Raw genomic sequence first — 15,812 nt, 5'->3', positions numbered from 1 at the left:
TATGAGCAATAGTAATCTTGGTTTGATCCTACTCTCCAATACATCCACGGTAAATCCCCTTAGGATATCTATTTGGACTTTAAGATATGGCAAGATCAATAAAAATAGTGTGAAATTTCATTGTAACTTGTAATTTCATTTGCAATTGCAAGTTTGTTTTTTTATAACGTCACATCATCCAGAGCTTTGTTGTTTCTGAGGAAACTGAAGTTAAATCCTCTTTTTTATCTTAAGATAATCACTACCTTCTTTTACACTGACCACCTGCATTAAGCAAAAATCTGTGTTGTTGGTATCCCCCTCTAAAAATGCTTATAACTGCCTATTTTAATGGTTCAAACCCCAATTATACCTTAAATTATCATCATAAAATAAATTTAATATTTCGGTCATCTTACAATGTTAGCCTTAAAGATATATAGGCACATGATATGGCTTACAGCTACGTACTATCACTTTAAGACTTAGCAGAGAACTGTGTGAGGGTATGGCCAGCTATGCATCGTGTACTGTGCAACTGTGCCTTTTATTGATTTTTTTGTGTTTTGTAAGATGGATTTGAAATTATATTACAGTACAGTAAAGTGTTTTAGGATGAGTTTAGAGCATATCTAAAATACATGGGTAGTTTGTAGAATGATGTAACTACTGTCAGTACATGTTGTACAATACGTACGTACAAACGAAACAGTAGGCTTGCTTATGTCACAGCGATCTGCGTATGTATTTTTATGTTAGTATTTTTGTGAATGAATACATTTGTGATAAAAAATGATTTACTGTACTGACTACAGTACCGTACTGTAACATTAATATAAATACAGCAAAATACAGTAATCAGTATGTACTGTAAAGTTCATTTTTATCTTTTGAAAAATGTTCGTCCCAAGCATCAGCAGTGATAAAATATTCTCTTGTGTATGTATATGTTACAATAGTTTACTAATTTTCAGACATTGATATTAATGCAAAAACATTAATACGTTATTTCCTTACAGAAGTCATCTATACTGTAGTATTATTTTGATCTGTTCTTATTGTAATATATATATAAAAAAAATGATTGTCCCACATTTGTAATGTTTACATTCTCAGAATCAGCTGATTGAGGCTCACCACTACCGAAAGAATTAGGAAAATAATTTTTTCATCGCTAAAAGAAATGAATTTATTAATGGAATTATTTTTAATTTTTTACATAAAAGTTTACGATACAGTAATTCATATTTCATTGAGAGAGAGAGAACTGGTGTTTACTACAAATAGTCTCAGCACAGCAGCTGGTGACAAACCTTGACTTGACAAGCTGGGGAGGAGAATAACTGTAACCTTATGTTGCTTACACATGAAACTTGGATTTTAAATATTTTTACTGTGATTAGCTACGAAACATCAACAGTGATAAAATACTCTCTTGTCTACTAATATGTGTGATAATCATAGAGCCAGCTACTAAACTGTTAATGAAGCACAGTTCAGTAAATCAGAGAAAGAAAAAACATGGCAAAACGTACCTGCAGCAAAAACAATTACAGATGTCAAGACAATTGTCTTTGTACTATATATTTTACGATAATAATAGATCAGTATTATAGCTTATTTTGTAAGTGAAATAAAGTTTTAGTGAAATTTTGCTGTTTTTGCATTGAAAGATTTGTGGACTGAAAGAGAGAGAGAGAGAGAGATTGAACTGAGTGTTTATGTACATTGGTAAGCTGTTTTGTGATTTTGTGGGGTTTTAATTTAACATTTTATTGATATTTTGCTGTTTAATATTAATATTTGAAAATTAGTAAATAATTTTTCATCATGAAAAATGTATTTACAGTAGTTATGAAAATAGAGTAATTAGTGAATATTGTTCTATGAAAAAATTCGCGAATTAGTGAATTTTCCGCGATATATTTGTAGATAAGCACCACAGAAAAACCAGCGATTAACTGAAGCAGCTATTGCTGATATGTGATGTAGCAGGGACCCATTTATATATATATATATATATATATATATATATATATATATATATATATATATATATATATAATCAATATTGAGGGATTTTACTTTAACATTTTATGGATATTTTGCTGTTTACATTAATATCTGAAAATTAGTAAATAATGTCACAAAAATAACATGAAAATACAGTAATTAGTGAATATTGCTCTACAAAAAAAAAAAAAATCCACGAATTAGTGGATTTTCCACGATATATTTGGAAACATTCCACAGAAAAATCTGCAATCAACTGAAGCCGCAAATACTGAACCGCGATAAAGTGGGGGTTGAATGTATTCTTCCGTAATTTATTTTCCCTGTTGCCTTTGTTATTTTTACTACACTAGAGTCAAATAGGACAAGAGTTTTATAAGCTTTTTAGAAATTTTTCAAAGAGGATTTTATAGAAAAATAAGCTTTGGAAGAAGTCAAAATAATCTTATAGAGTCCTTTGAGCCTTATGAACATCTGTTTTATAGTTTTGAAATCACAGAGGAAATAAGATTTCAGTGTTTTACTGTATCATGGCACATTATACAAATATGTTAGGTTAGCATCTACTCATCATCAGAATTCAGCGTTTCCCACAAAACCTTTTGAAAACTGAAACAATTCTAGCTTCCTAAGTAATGTAAAATTTTGTATCTGGTGTTGGATTACCTCAACTATTTTCATGACTGGAGTTACCTACAGCACTATGAAGGTTTGTGAGTAAAAACCTCAGAATTTCATTTTGATGTATTGTAAATGTCATTGTAAAGTATTGTACAATGATTCATATATAAATTGTTCATGCTTGTTACCATTTATTATGAAGAATAAGCAAACCTGCTTTCCAGCAGGGCTTTATATCAGTTCTTGCTTTCCACAAATGTTTTGAAGTATGGTATCCTTCTGGCAGCTAAATCATTGAAATTTGTTTTAAATTTTCACCTTTGAAAGGGTAGAAAAGTGATAATCTGGTAACAATAATTTTTTTGTAAATAAGATGTGTAAGAACTGTAAAATTAGGCTAAAATCCTAAGATTTTTTTTCCAATGCTCTGAAGTAATGTGAATTTTATTCCTTCTATCCAATTCATTTTAATGCTAGTTTTAATATCAAATCGTGCTTGCACTGCAAACTGTAAATAAGGTTAATGACATTAACTTTATTAGTTAGTACAGTAACTCCATTTTTTTTTCTTTTAGAAAACTGCTTTCCATATGAGATATTGGTTGAAGAAAAGAAGACCAGAGTAATTCATGTAGATTACCATTATCTGTGTTACATCATTAGTCAGATACTATACTGATTTTCTAGTTAAGTCAGTGATAGCCAAAGCACGCTATGCGTGAGAAACTCCATTTATGAAAGCATAGGTTTGTATCCTAGGAAAAGTACAAGTTACTTTTAAAAACTTGGTATATTGAAGAATGATGCAGAACACTTTTAATATGTATATATATTTAATTTCCTATATAAAAAGGAACTTTCCATTAGTACAAAAATAATTTGCAATTGGATAATAGATTCCTTTTGTATCTTGAGATACTGTAAATTACAAAATGTTCTATTTGCAAGAATGGACCTTTAGTTTTTATAAAACAAGAAATAAGGTATTAGGTTCAATAAATTTATTTATATTTTTGTATTTTTACAAACATTAATAGAATGTTATATAAATTTAATTTAGTAACATCTTTATTATGCAGTGACAAAAATTATCCTTATATTTTATTGCAAAACTGAACTGTAATTATGAATGGGAACCTTTCATTATTCAGGCATTTTTCCTTATCTTGCTGAAGTTTCTCTAAAAAATTTGAATTTTGTGTAATAAGATTAGGCTATTAGGAATGGGAAATTAGGAAAATATAAGGCTTGCCCAGTAGATTAGTTTATGGAGGAGGTGAAAATTAGAGCATAGTGTGAGGTTGAAGTTAGGTTGTTAAGTAGGAACACAGCACACCAAAGGACATGCATGAAAATTAAATGACAGAAAGGAATGCAACTGGTGCCAAAGGGCCACTGCAAAGTAATTTAAATCTAATATGTCATAAGAAAGAGGCTTATGTGCAAATACAATACTGATTGCACCTATTATGAACTCCTAGTCTAAGTTAATGCTACCTTAAAACTTTGTGCAGGTTTTGATAAGAGCTACAGATACAGTAAAAGAAAAGGCAAAACTGGCCTGCTCATTATGCCTGTTACTAGCTCAACCCCGCATTATCTGTCAGTCGGCATGAAACATTTAATTCACATACTGTACATTGCTGAGAGAGGGAGTCACTATGCCTGTTGTAATATATCAGGTGTCCCAGATTGAAAATTTCCAAAATTTAATTTGCATATTGATAATGATTGTAAGTAATCACCTTTTGACTATATGCAAATTTGTATTGCCAGACCATTGTAAGTAAATCAGTTATTACCCATAATTTCCAGCCATATTTTTAGGATTTTCAAGCCAACAGTAGGCCAGAAACATTACAGTGTTACCTTTCAGAAATATCATACTCTTACAAAAAATGCAGTTAAGAGTATAATTTTGTCCTTATAAATTACTGTAATTGCAAATGAATCTTTGAAACCAAATTGTCTGCAGATGGAAATCCCCTTGTGATTGGATTCTGTGCTTTTAAATTTGAATCAACCTCTTTACAGTTGCTTCTAGAGCTTATTAATGTTTACAGGGTAGTCACTTGTTGTGTTGTCAGTTCAATTACGTTTTGAGCTCAGCAACCACCATTCAGCCTGTGGTATACATAATTATTTGTTGTTAAAATACTTAACTTCCTTAGGGCTAGTCCTACAGTATAAGCTAACTGGCACATTTTGAGCCCCTATGTTATCTGTAAATCATGTGATTACATAATAATCCTCAGCCAAAAGGATATACTAGTATTCGCAGTAACACTTTATGGCTCTGGCAGGGCAAATGGCAAGATTTTCCATGTTAGACTGCTGCATAGGCTGAGCACCAATTACAAAGCTAGGTGACTGGTGGGGGAGTGATGGGTTGCCAATTTTTTATACGAAACCAGGCACCTTAGCCAATAATCTGTCAATTTTGGAGAGAGATACCTGATTTAGTAAGGCATTGAGTTTGTACCTCTTGAGCAACGGCTACAGCTAAGAGAAAAAGTTTTCAGTCCCATTCTTTGGGGATGCATGATTAATTGGGTCACAAATATTACTTTGAAGGTATTTGAGTACTAATTGCAAATCCCATAGGTGAGACTGAAGATCTAAAGCCTCCCTCTCAAAATGCTGGTGCCTGCAACATAGCTTATGTAGATTTATCCCAAATTAATGGCTCTGCATTGGAAAGCTTGTGAGAGGGCAGATATGTAGAATTTTTCATCTGATACGGACAACTTCCTATTATCAGTAATTACAGTAAGAAATTAGCCTTTAAGGAAACTGTGGCTTGGAGAGGATCTGCACTGCAGAACTGTGGCTTAGAGAGGATCTAGAGCTGCACCAATTATAGAAGAGGCACCATTTGTCCTTGGAAAGTCTGGAAGTTGACACATTCCCACGGGTGGCAGTGGCCTCTGTAGTTTCTGTAGAACACCCTGTCACCATCTCATGCAGGGGCATTACTAGAAAATGATCACATGTGTAGCAATGGGGGGGAAGGTCCTAATGGTAACATCAAAAGTTGGGCTATCAAAGTACTATAGCTTCTCCTATGATGACAGAACCTGTTGATGATCTAATGGAAAGGCTAGAGCTCCCATAATACTCTGCACACTTTTGGAAGTAGAAATCACTGGTAGGTATTTTTGACTTCGACTTCCCTAACTAAAGGAATCTGCCAGCTCACTGTCCCATCTTGGGACAGACCTTGGGATTGGTATTTTATTTTTAGCTTCTCAGTATAGAGGATTTTATCGTCAGCAGGCAAATGGAGGATGATCTTCTGAATCCTTCATTGTGAAGGTAGGCCACCACAGTAGAACTGTCAGACATTATGCAGACAACCATACCAGCTATATGCTTGGCGAATGCTTGCAGGCTTAGAAAGACTACTTCAAGCTCCAACAGGTTGATATGGCCCTTGAATTTTTTTGGCCAAAGTTATGGTGCATTCAGGTCTGACATATGGATGCCCCAGTCCTCCTTTTGAGATATCACTGGACAGCAACAGCTCTGTGGCAGACTGGACTTGAAGGGCTCTTATTTGGAAGTTGGCTGCATCTTGTCACCACTTAAAATACAGGATTTTCTGGAAGAGCTTAACTGCTAATCCTTGGTTGTTGGCCGGTGAATATTTTTCAGTAGTTGGAGCTGTTGGGGGCCCCAGTAGAAGGGAACTGCGGAGCACTATCATTTCTTGTGATGAGAGATGGCCTATCTCAGCTACAACTGAGCTGAGGAGTTGATGTGCAAAGAAACTGCTGATTCCATTTTTGGTCCCATCTAGGGGTAGGAAATAATGTTAAGAATGCAAAGGGAGCATTTGATTATGTTTCATAACTAATTTTAGCCATGTTCTTTTTTACTGTACATTATTGTTGTAAAGTTTGTTTTGCTTATTTTTAATTTTATTATATATTCAAAGAAAGTAATCTAACCATACCAGTGCCTTTATTGCTAGTTTAGGCAGTAGCGACTAGGTGTTGAATAAAAAAATAAAATGAAGCACGAGTAAATATATAGCAGGCAAACCATTTTTTGCAAGGTTGAGACATATGCAAGTGCTGCAGTTCTTACTTTCTTTTAGTGTATGTTGAATTTTTTCCTCTTGCTGTAATTTGTCGTTATCTGTTATGCTTGCTTGTGAAATTTTGCACATAACTCACTCTGCTGGACAGTGTACTGATTTGGAAGAAATGAATAATTTGAAACAAATGTATAGTAAGTGGCATAGAGTAAGTTTAGGGTGGGAGTTCACACACTGCTAAAGGGTCCTCTGTGAAGATGTTGAAATTTTTTTTCACAGTACATTCCTTTATTCAATATATATCTTTCATTTCTCTCAAGCCATTTCCTGTTAAGGAAAAGCTGCTGTTTCATCAAAGTATTTTTTCATTTTTTTTTTTTCATTGACCAATATTTGTTCTAGTAAGGAACTATGTAACTTGGTATTTGTCACTTTAGATTGTAGTTTTCTGAATAACTTTCTTCCAAGTCATGACATTTTTTTAAATATATATCTTCAGTTTCTTTTTTAATATTCAAGTTCTTGCAACTTTTATTTCATGGGGGTAAACTTTCAAATAGGTAACTTTAGTTTCTTTTTTAATATATTCAAGTTTTTGCAACTTTTATTTCATGAGGGTAACTTACTCTCATCAAGTGATGTGTTCTAGTCTTTTTTTTCAATATACTGTTCACAGTTGTGTGTCTTGCTTAGCAGTATAAATGGTACTGTACTGAGTTTCCTTACAGTATCATGTTGGCAGTAGATGCAGTGCACTCTTGTTTCATTTTTTATACATCCCTTCATTCTTTTATCACCGGATAGTCCAACTTCAACTCTTACCATGCTTCAATTTTCACTATTTTTAAGAATGAATCCTTCAGCAGACTATCTTTAGTATTGTAATAACTCACATCCATAGCTATAAGAAACTTTTTGGCCAGCCAAAGATGCTGAGACTCATTATTGGATCCTGTTGAATTATTTAATGATAAATGCATATGGTTCCTGTTCATTGACTTACAATAAAGACATTTATTAAAGTAAAATTGACCTGCAAACTATGTAATTGTCTGAATGTATTACTGTTAGTCTTTTTTTTACAGTTTTACTCCACACCTGATATTTGTGCTTGGCATGCATTTTTTCAAAGTAGCTATAATACACTGTACTGTATTTCATGTTACAAAAAGATATTCAGGTTCCTTAGCTCAGCAGCTTCCACACTCGTTCATTCTTATGAAAATTGTTGTTGTTGTTGGTAGCATAATTATTAAGGCTTAAATTTCTCAATTATTGGGAAGGTTAAAAGAGAAAAATGAAAGCCTTTAGATGTGTCCTTGATGATTTTGATTATTAAGATGTAATTTAATTGAATTAATTTCTGTACATTTTAGCCATTTTTAGTAATGAATAATCTGTGTCATAAGTTTGTTAATGTTGAGATTCTCATTTAGGTATGCTGGGCGCCCTGCATCTCCATCTCCTGCTACTGGAAGTAAAAAGACTCACATTCGAGAATTGAAGCAACTTCTGGAAGATGCGCTTGCTCTTTAAGGATTTTTAATAGGAAGGGTTGTAGTGACAGAAATAAAGCACTACAATAATTCTTTCATTTTTTGAGATTTCAAACTAACCGTTAACATCTTAGTTACATAACTGCTCTTTATACAGGTTTAACGAAAAAGAATGTCGAAACTGGCCTGCAACTGCTTTTATGACTTTTGTTATAGATTGACAGTTTATCAATCTCCTTAACAGAATCCAAAGGCTCATTGAAATAATTTGTTATTTTAAAGTTAAATGTAAGAGCAGTCAAAATCTTGGTCTCTAGAATTACAGTTCAGTTATCGTAGTATGTATGTATGTGACACTCTTATGTACATGTGCGCGCACACACAGTAGAGACCCTTGTATCCAGAACTACTCAAACTGAGAGGGATCCAGATATATGGTTTTGTATAGTGAACCATTTTTGTAGTAAAGCATATCATAGCTAATCTACATGTACAAGATAGTTTATGAAGATTATATATAAAGAAGAATAATCATTAAATGCAAATAATATAAAAGAAATGACAATTTATAAGAAAAACTAACGCATAAAATGAAATTAACTCAAATTCTTAAGGAATTGTTTTCAAAGGATAAACTGAGTACTGTATATGACACAGAAGATAACTGTGAACATATTAATTACATGTATGCATATTATAATAGAAAAGTTGTTTTAAAAAATGAAACAGGTAAATCTAAAAATATGCTTACTCAGTCAACTAGCTGGACTAGGCTGATCATTGGTTTTTAATAGAAACTAACTTTTCTAAAAGATGAAGGAAAATATTGGTGAGTAACATTAGCTGCATATGATGGGATCCTTGAAGATACTGTACACATTTTATCTTGTCACTCCCTAATGGTTCAGCAGTTCAACTGTACCTCATATAAACACAGCTTGGTTGAAGTTACTCTGGATTTTCTGTTCATTTTTTATGGAAATGAAACCAACTTATGTATTTATAAAAGAATTATCTTTAACCAAAACTAAGTGCTGTATTTTAAAAGCCTCTTTTCAAAAACTTAAGCAAAAGCATTATAATTAACTCCATTCAAAACTAAAGCATTACTAATCAACACTACATTATTCTCATAGTGGCCTTGGCTGCAGTCAATGTGACAATGGTTTGAAATTTATGCACTGCTCTCAACATCCAATATCTTAATGTCAGCTAGGTGGGTTCTGGATATAAGGCTCTATATTGTGTATGTATATACATAAATAAAATATATACACATATATACTGTACATGTATGTAAGAAAACTATTATTTGAATTAGTGTATATATATTTTCCTTAGTGTGAATTACCTTTGTTTATACAGGATGTTGTATTCTCAGATGTTATCCAATATTTTCAATGTATTTATTTTTTTCAGTTGCAGTACATTATATTTATGATTTGGGGCCGTTTTTAAATGCAAGAGTAACATGAGCTAGTCTTACTTTAAATTTATTTCAATCATATCACATAAGTTGAAAATATTTTTTTTATTTGATGGGCAAGTTCATGTTTAGTATGTGATGTAAATGAATATATTTTTCTGAGATTGCATAATTAAAGTACAGTTTGAGTTGATGGCTTTGGAGGATTGTAGATTGTTAGAAGGAACTCATATGTAGTAGCTTTTAAATTTCTGGCTTCATGCTTTCGAATAAGCTCAGTGTTAACATGCAGTTTTAAAAGTTTTATTTTTTTCATCACAATGATGCTCAAGTAGCCAAAAATATGCAGATTTGTTGACCATATTTTATACACATTTTAACAATTTTTAACATTGTTAATTAAATGTAAAACTTATTTTCCTATGCTTTAGAGGTTTAAAAAATGGGGAAAAAATCACTGGGACACCCTCTCTTTTTGGTCTCCTCTTTCCCTCTATGTATGGGCTGTCCATGACTGAAATGCTTTGGCAGTTTCTGCCATTGACATTCAGTGGTGACTCAAAATCTACCTAAGTATATTGGAATTTTAATATAGCCTATGGCAACACTACTGCTTTGGCAGAGGTTGATCCTGTTACATTAATATTAAGGAGAGTATTCAGGAGCAAGGGTGTAATATATTGTGGTTGTGCTCTTTTAAAGTGCATTTGCTCCTGCTATTTTTATAGGACTTTGTACTGTGTATCTCTTCATGCAAATTCAGTCCCTCCATGATCCACTTGTGGTTAGAGGAAGTCCTATATTCTCATGCCTAATATTAGGATGAACCCACCAGGCAGCAAATTAGTGATAGTTTTTTCCCTTTTAAGCTGAGCTTGTTTCATTATGCAGTGGCTATTTCTTCATGCATAGTACAGCTGTAGAGCTTTGTTTCTACATATAGAATCAATCAAGTTGAAAGAAAACTTGTAGTATCTAAATAGTTATAAATGATTAAATGTCACTAAAGGAACATGGTCTTATTTTAAATTTATTTATTGTTTTTTTATTCAGCAATACTGATTTAGACATGAATATTTGGGTATAGTTATAGGATTGTTGATATTTTAACTGTTGAGTGGTATAATATAGATGTGTGCTTACACACGTTCTCACCAATGACCAGTATTGTTTCAAAAGTTTAGGAGTGCTTACATTAACTCTCCCAGTTTAACCGATAACTTGTATTAAAGTTCTAGTATCAGTATACATTAGTCTCTGGGCACTTAATAAATTTAAATTCCTTAATGAGTATAGCCAATGTATATTAGCTTTCTTTGCTGATTTTGAGCACCAAGTGCCTACTCTGCACCATCTGCATTTAATCTTTGTTAATGCTCCACCTCATTCTTGTGGTATATACATTATATTTTAGCCTCATTATAGTGGGTAAACCTCAGGATTCACCAGCTTTGTACTATGCATAATAAAAAAAAATTGCTTGAAGTCACAGTAGGGGAAAAATTGAGATAGCCTTTCATTGAAGATTGTAAATATTCATATTTTGCATCAAAAATATATGTTGATAAAGCAACCATCACAAATATAATATTTTTATTAACCTCAAAATAAACTAGAAAAGGATACCTTGAGTTTCATGGCATGCATTGAAAATACTGGTACCTCCATTACTGATTCAGTTTTTAAGTGGAAGTCAGGAATACAATAATGGACTTGGAAACAAACCATTTGTTTCCACAGCAGAATTGTCTGCAATAATAGTCAGCAGTTGAGTTTATTAAAAACATACCACCACAGAAATCTGTAATTTTAAGTGATTCAAGAAGTACTTTAGAAGCCCTTCAAAATTGTCTTAAAAATTCGTTTTTGTTCATACACGAAACAAACCTTCGGTCTTTACATATGGGGAAAATCTCAAAGCACAAGCTGGATCTGGGTTAAAAATAAAACAAGGTTGGTGGCATGAGTGCATTAGCCAATGGGGGGAGAGAGAGGTGGAGCCTGACCTCTCTCCCCTTTGCACATATGCCGTGTCGCACCAGTTATCTCTCAAACCATCTTCACACGAGACGAGCATTGCCCTTTCTAGCTTAGAAGCCAATATGTTCATATGCAGAACAAACCTAGGTCTTAATATGAGGATAAAATCTAGCGCTACCTGGAAACTGGTAAAAAGCATAAAACTGTACAACAAGGTATTGGTGGCAATGGGGTTTGGCCACTTGGATGAGAGGAGAGGCATCAGCCGACCTCCCTTAACCCGAGAGCATCGTGACACATCCTTCCTGCCTTGCTAGAAGGATGTGTTGTTGCCTTTCCTTCCAGAAGCTGGTGTTTTCCTGCCCGTTTACCTCCTTTGGTTTGCCCCATGTGTTGTGAATTTTAGTGCTATTCTGTGTGTTTGTGCATTAGTGCTTATTTGTGTGTGATTTGTTGTGTGTTTGATCATGCAGACCCATAACTCATCTCAGCCTCCCAGTATTAAGTCTCGGAGAAAATATCTTGTCGTCTCGCGTTCCAGTGTTGTCAGCGATGACAGATGCCAGCCCTGCCAGGAGCTATGGTTGAACCTGTGTTGCCACATCAGTCATCTGTGTACTCAGCCCAGCGTTTTCAGTTGGCATCTGCAGTAACTACTGCTCATGTCCCAAGTTCGTCTGTCATGACAGTTCCCAGTTCAGTGGCTCTCCTCATTCCTTATAGGCCTGCGATCCCTGTGTCTTCTCATCTGTAAGCAGTGCTCTCATCTCAGAGTTTTGAGCCTTCTCTGCAGTGGCGACTTCTACTCCCGCTCCGTCTTTTGATGCTCTCGTTCAAGCAGTAGTCGACACAGTTGACATTGTTATCCGAGACAAGTACTAACGTGTTATGAAGAAGAAGCGGCGCAGGTCTCCGTCTCCACCTTCTCCGCCATCGTCGTTGTCATCTTCATCTTTGTTGTTGTCATCGTCTTCTCCTGTACAGTTCTACTCCATTAGACGGAGGATTAAGGACTTCATCGCTGTTCCTCTCCTAAGAAGACCTATAACTGTCTCCTCTTCTCCTTCACCTTCTGACCACATACATGGGTCTCCTGCTCCTGATTGTCCCTGTTGTGGTTGTGTAACATCGAGCTGCTTCTCGTCCCTCATTTAATTTCTCCAAGCAGATTTTTGCCACAGGGAAATCTACAACATTGTTTTCTTCCCCTGATGTCCTGGTTTGTATTCATAGGAAGGATGATAAAGTCCCTATTAAGAAATCTCGTGTGGAGAAGTCTTCTACGATGGACGTTAGCCTTTCTACATGTACGTGTATTCAACATCTGCCGTTGTCTCTTCGTCAATCTCTTCATTCCAGAAGTCCTTGCCATTCACGCTCTCCAAGGAGGGCACCTGCACTCCAGCTCCCACGGCCATGTTCATTCGCACGTCCATGAAGACCAGCACATTCGTGCAGATAATCCGAATCCTTTAGTTCAGCTTCGCTTGTTGTCTCAACTTCTCTTTCTTCTTGATCTCCTAAGAGAAATCAGGATCACAGTTAGGTTCACTCGGCTGCGGACGGTACATCATTGCCGCAAGACCATATATCGACACACGTCCGTCACAAGGAAGTGGAAATTCAGTCTCTCGCTCTTGCGAACCAGACGACGCTCAGGACAAATTACCATCGTTATCATCAGGCGTCCAAGCTCCCAGGAGGATTTTAGGACCTGAAAAGGGATTCCGCCCTAGTTATAAATAAGGATATCCCTCATTCGTCTGACCCGAGAGATAAGAATTGATCCCCGCATCCAGGAGATAGAGGATCATGAAAACCAAGAATTTATTACAACATATGCTGAGGTTATTGAAATCATTCGTGAGTAAAATAATCTTTCTCATGAAGCAGCAACTAATTCTTTGGATTTCCGTATGGGTATAGTAGCTTTTCTCGGTCCTAAGAAGGATGTAAAGATTTCGGTGGAATTACTGTGCTCTGATCATGCTGCTTCTGTCTTGGGCCATTTGAATTCTCTCGCCTCTGGTAGTGATAATTCTCTTCGGTCTAGTAGATCTTTTAAACTTCTACCTGCTCTGCTTTCTTGACATAGACAGTTTTATTCAACCCCTAATATAGCTCTTCATCAAAGACGAATCAACCCAGATCTGGTCTTTTTAGGCCCTGGTTTGACCCTAGATCAAATTAGGTCGGAGGACCCTTCCCTCACTCATCAGGTGGTGGCTACCTTGGAGTCAACTGCCTCTTCTGCTTTTCGGGCTTTTTTTTTTTGTGAGACATGGTCTACAGCGGTGGCAAAAATATCTTCTTCTGCATTAGCCAACTCAGAAGACAGTGCCCCTTATATTAGAATTTTACAGTCAGACAATAAAGCTATCTCTTACCTGGTCCATTTAAATGCTAATATTTGGGTTAATCTGTTACTGAAAAGAAGAGATACAGCCCTTTCCAAGGTTTCAAAATATATCAGCAAGGATTCCTTGTTGTCCTTGAGGAATGGGTATATTTTGACTCCCCTTCTCTCTTCAACCTAGGCCTCAATCATCTATAAAGACCACTAACGCAGCTTCAACTAGCAGAGCTACTCAACCTGCCTAACCATCTACTAAGAAAACTCCCCAGCAACAGCCCTTTCAGCCCTCTATTCTAGACCAGGAAGAGAAGCCAGGGGAGGTGAGTGATAGAGTAGGCACCCCTTCCAACACTTTGCCACTAGTTGGGGAATGCCTGGCGAGCCATTGGGCTACGTGGAAGAGTTTCGGAGCAGAATCTTGGGTAGTAGATGTTCTGCGGGCGGGATGTCTACTACCCTTCAATTTCACTCTCCGTCTCTCCAATCAGCCCCTCCATCACTTGTACGCCAAGGACTCTCCGAAGTTTCTAGCTCTTTAAGAGAAAGTGAGGAAAATGATGGAGAAAGGAGCAGTAGAAGTAGTTGAACATTCTTCTCCAGGATTCTAAAGTCAGGTTTTCCTAGTCCTAAGGCGACTGGTGATTGAAGACCAGTGATAGACCTTTCAACCCTGAAACTGTTCATCAGGAAGACCCAATTCAAGATGGAGACTCCTCGAACAGTCCTGTCAGCTGTCAGAAGCAACAATTTTATGATCACAACAGATCTGAAGGATGCTTTTTTCCAGATTCCAATCCACCACTCTTCCCAAAAGTTTCTCTGCTTCAGCCTGGGAGAGATAGTATTTCAATTCAAAGTCCTTTGCATCGGCCTAACAACAGCCCCTCCAGTGTTCGCAATTGTGTTCACCCTAGTGTCATCTTGTGCTCATTCTAAGGGAATTCAGCTCATGGGATATCTTGACGACTGGGTGGTCCTGGCAGATTCTCAGGAAAAGTTAACCCAAGACAGAGATCATCTTCTCCAGTTCTGTCATCACCTAAGCATTATGATAAATTTGAATCTCCTCTCTAGTCAAAAGATTCATTACCTGGGAATGATAATAGACATGGTGTCATTAAGATTATTTCCATTAGACCAACATATCAAGAAGTTCAGGGAAAGTGGTCCGGTCCTTCCAATCAGAGCAGAAGCAGCCAGCCTGTCAGTGGCAAGTAGTTCTGGGTCTCTTAACCTCACTAGAAAAACTCATTCCCCACATTCGTCTCCACATTCAATCTCCCCAATGGAGACTGAAAGAATTCTGGTCCCCTGCAAGGGACTCGCCTTTGTTCCAGGTACCTCTGTCTACAGAGGTGAGAAAGGACCTGCTGTGGTGATTAAATGATGAAAATTTTACTTCAGGAGTGCCTCTTCATTCTCCTCCAAAAATTCTCCTCTTCTCGGACACCTTGTACAAGGGTTGGGGAAGCTCATTTGGAGGGCCTTCTGACGTTGGGAGTCTGGAGTCTTCAGGACAAGCGGCTGCACATCAATGTTCTGGAGCAAAGCAGCCTTCCTGGCACTTCAGGAGTTTCAAGAAAGAGTGTCGGGGCACTCTGTAGTTCTGATGTCAGACAACACTATTCACATGAACAGACAGGAGGCTAGTCTCTCGCCAACATCACTCCCTGATGGTGCTTTTACACCACTCGGCCAGGTATATCCCTCAGGTAAGAGGAATGTGGTGGCTGACAAACTGAGTCATCAGGGTCAGGTCCTGGGAACAGAATGGTCCTTACATCAGGAGACAGCGGACAGGTTCTTCCTCTTTTGGGGAAGGCCAATGATTGATCTGTTTGCAACAAGGTTCAACAGGAAGCTAGAGGTCTTCTGTTGGGTTGTCCCAGACCCCTTTGCCGT

At 36.3% G+C, this 15,812-nt stretch overlaps 1 protein-coding gene and 1 long non-coding RNA gene across 15 annotated transcripts in view; one reads left to right on the top strand and one right to left on the bottom strand.

The window, feature by feature from the left end:
* The window catches only part of Nc73EF (oxoglutarate dehydrogenase Nc73EF), a 148,927-nt gene extending 137,770 nt beyond the window's left edge, over positions 1 to 11,157 (top strand). For all 14 annotated transcript variants that reach the window (XM_067084508.1, XM_067084461.1, XM_067084500.1 and 11 more), the window contains one exon: positions 8,089 to 11,157. In XM_067084508.1, coding sequence (XP_066940609.1) covers positions 8,089 to 8,188 — 100 coding nt within the window. In that variant the 3' untranslated portion in view covers positions 8,189 to 11,157. The remainder of the gene's footprint in view (positions 1 to 8,088) is intronic.
* The window catches only part of LOC136826957 (uncharacterized), a 163,352-nt gene that overhangs the window by 111,828 nt on the left and 35,712 nt on the right, over positions 1 to 15,812 (bottom strand). The gene's annotated exons all lie outside the window — the stretch shown is intronic.

Source organism: Macrobrachium rosenbergii, chromosome 3, assembly GCF_040412425.1.
Source record: "Macrobrachium rosenbergii isolate ZJJX-2024 chromosome 3, ASM4041242v1, whole genome shotgun sequence".
NCBI classification, from domain to species: Eukaryota; Metazoa; Arthropoda; class Malacostraca; order Decapoda; family Palaemonidae; genus Macrobrachium; species Macrobrachium rosenbergii.
The sequence above is the reverse complement of the archived record's forward strand: the minus strand, read 5'-3'. Positions and strand labels throughout refer to the sequence as shown.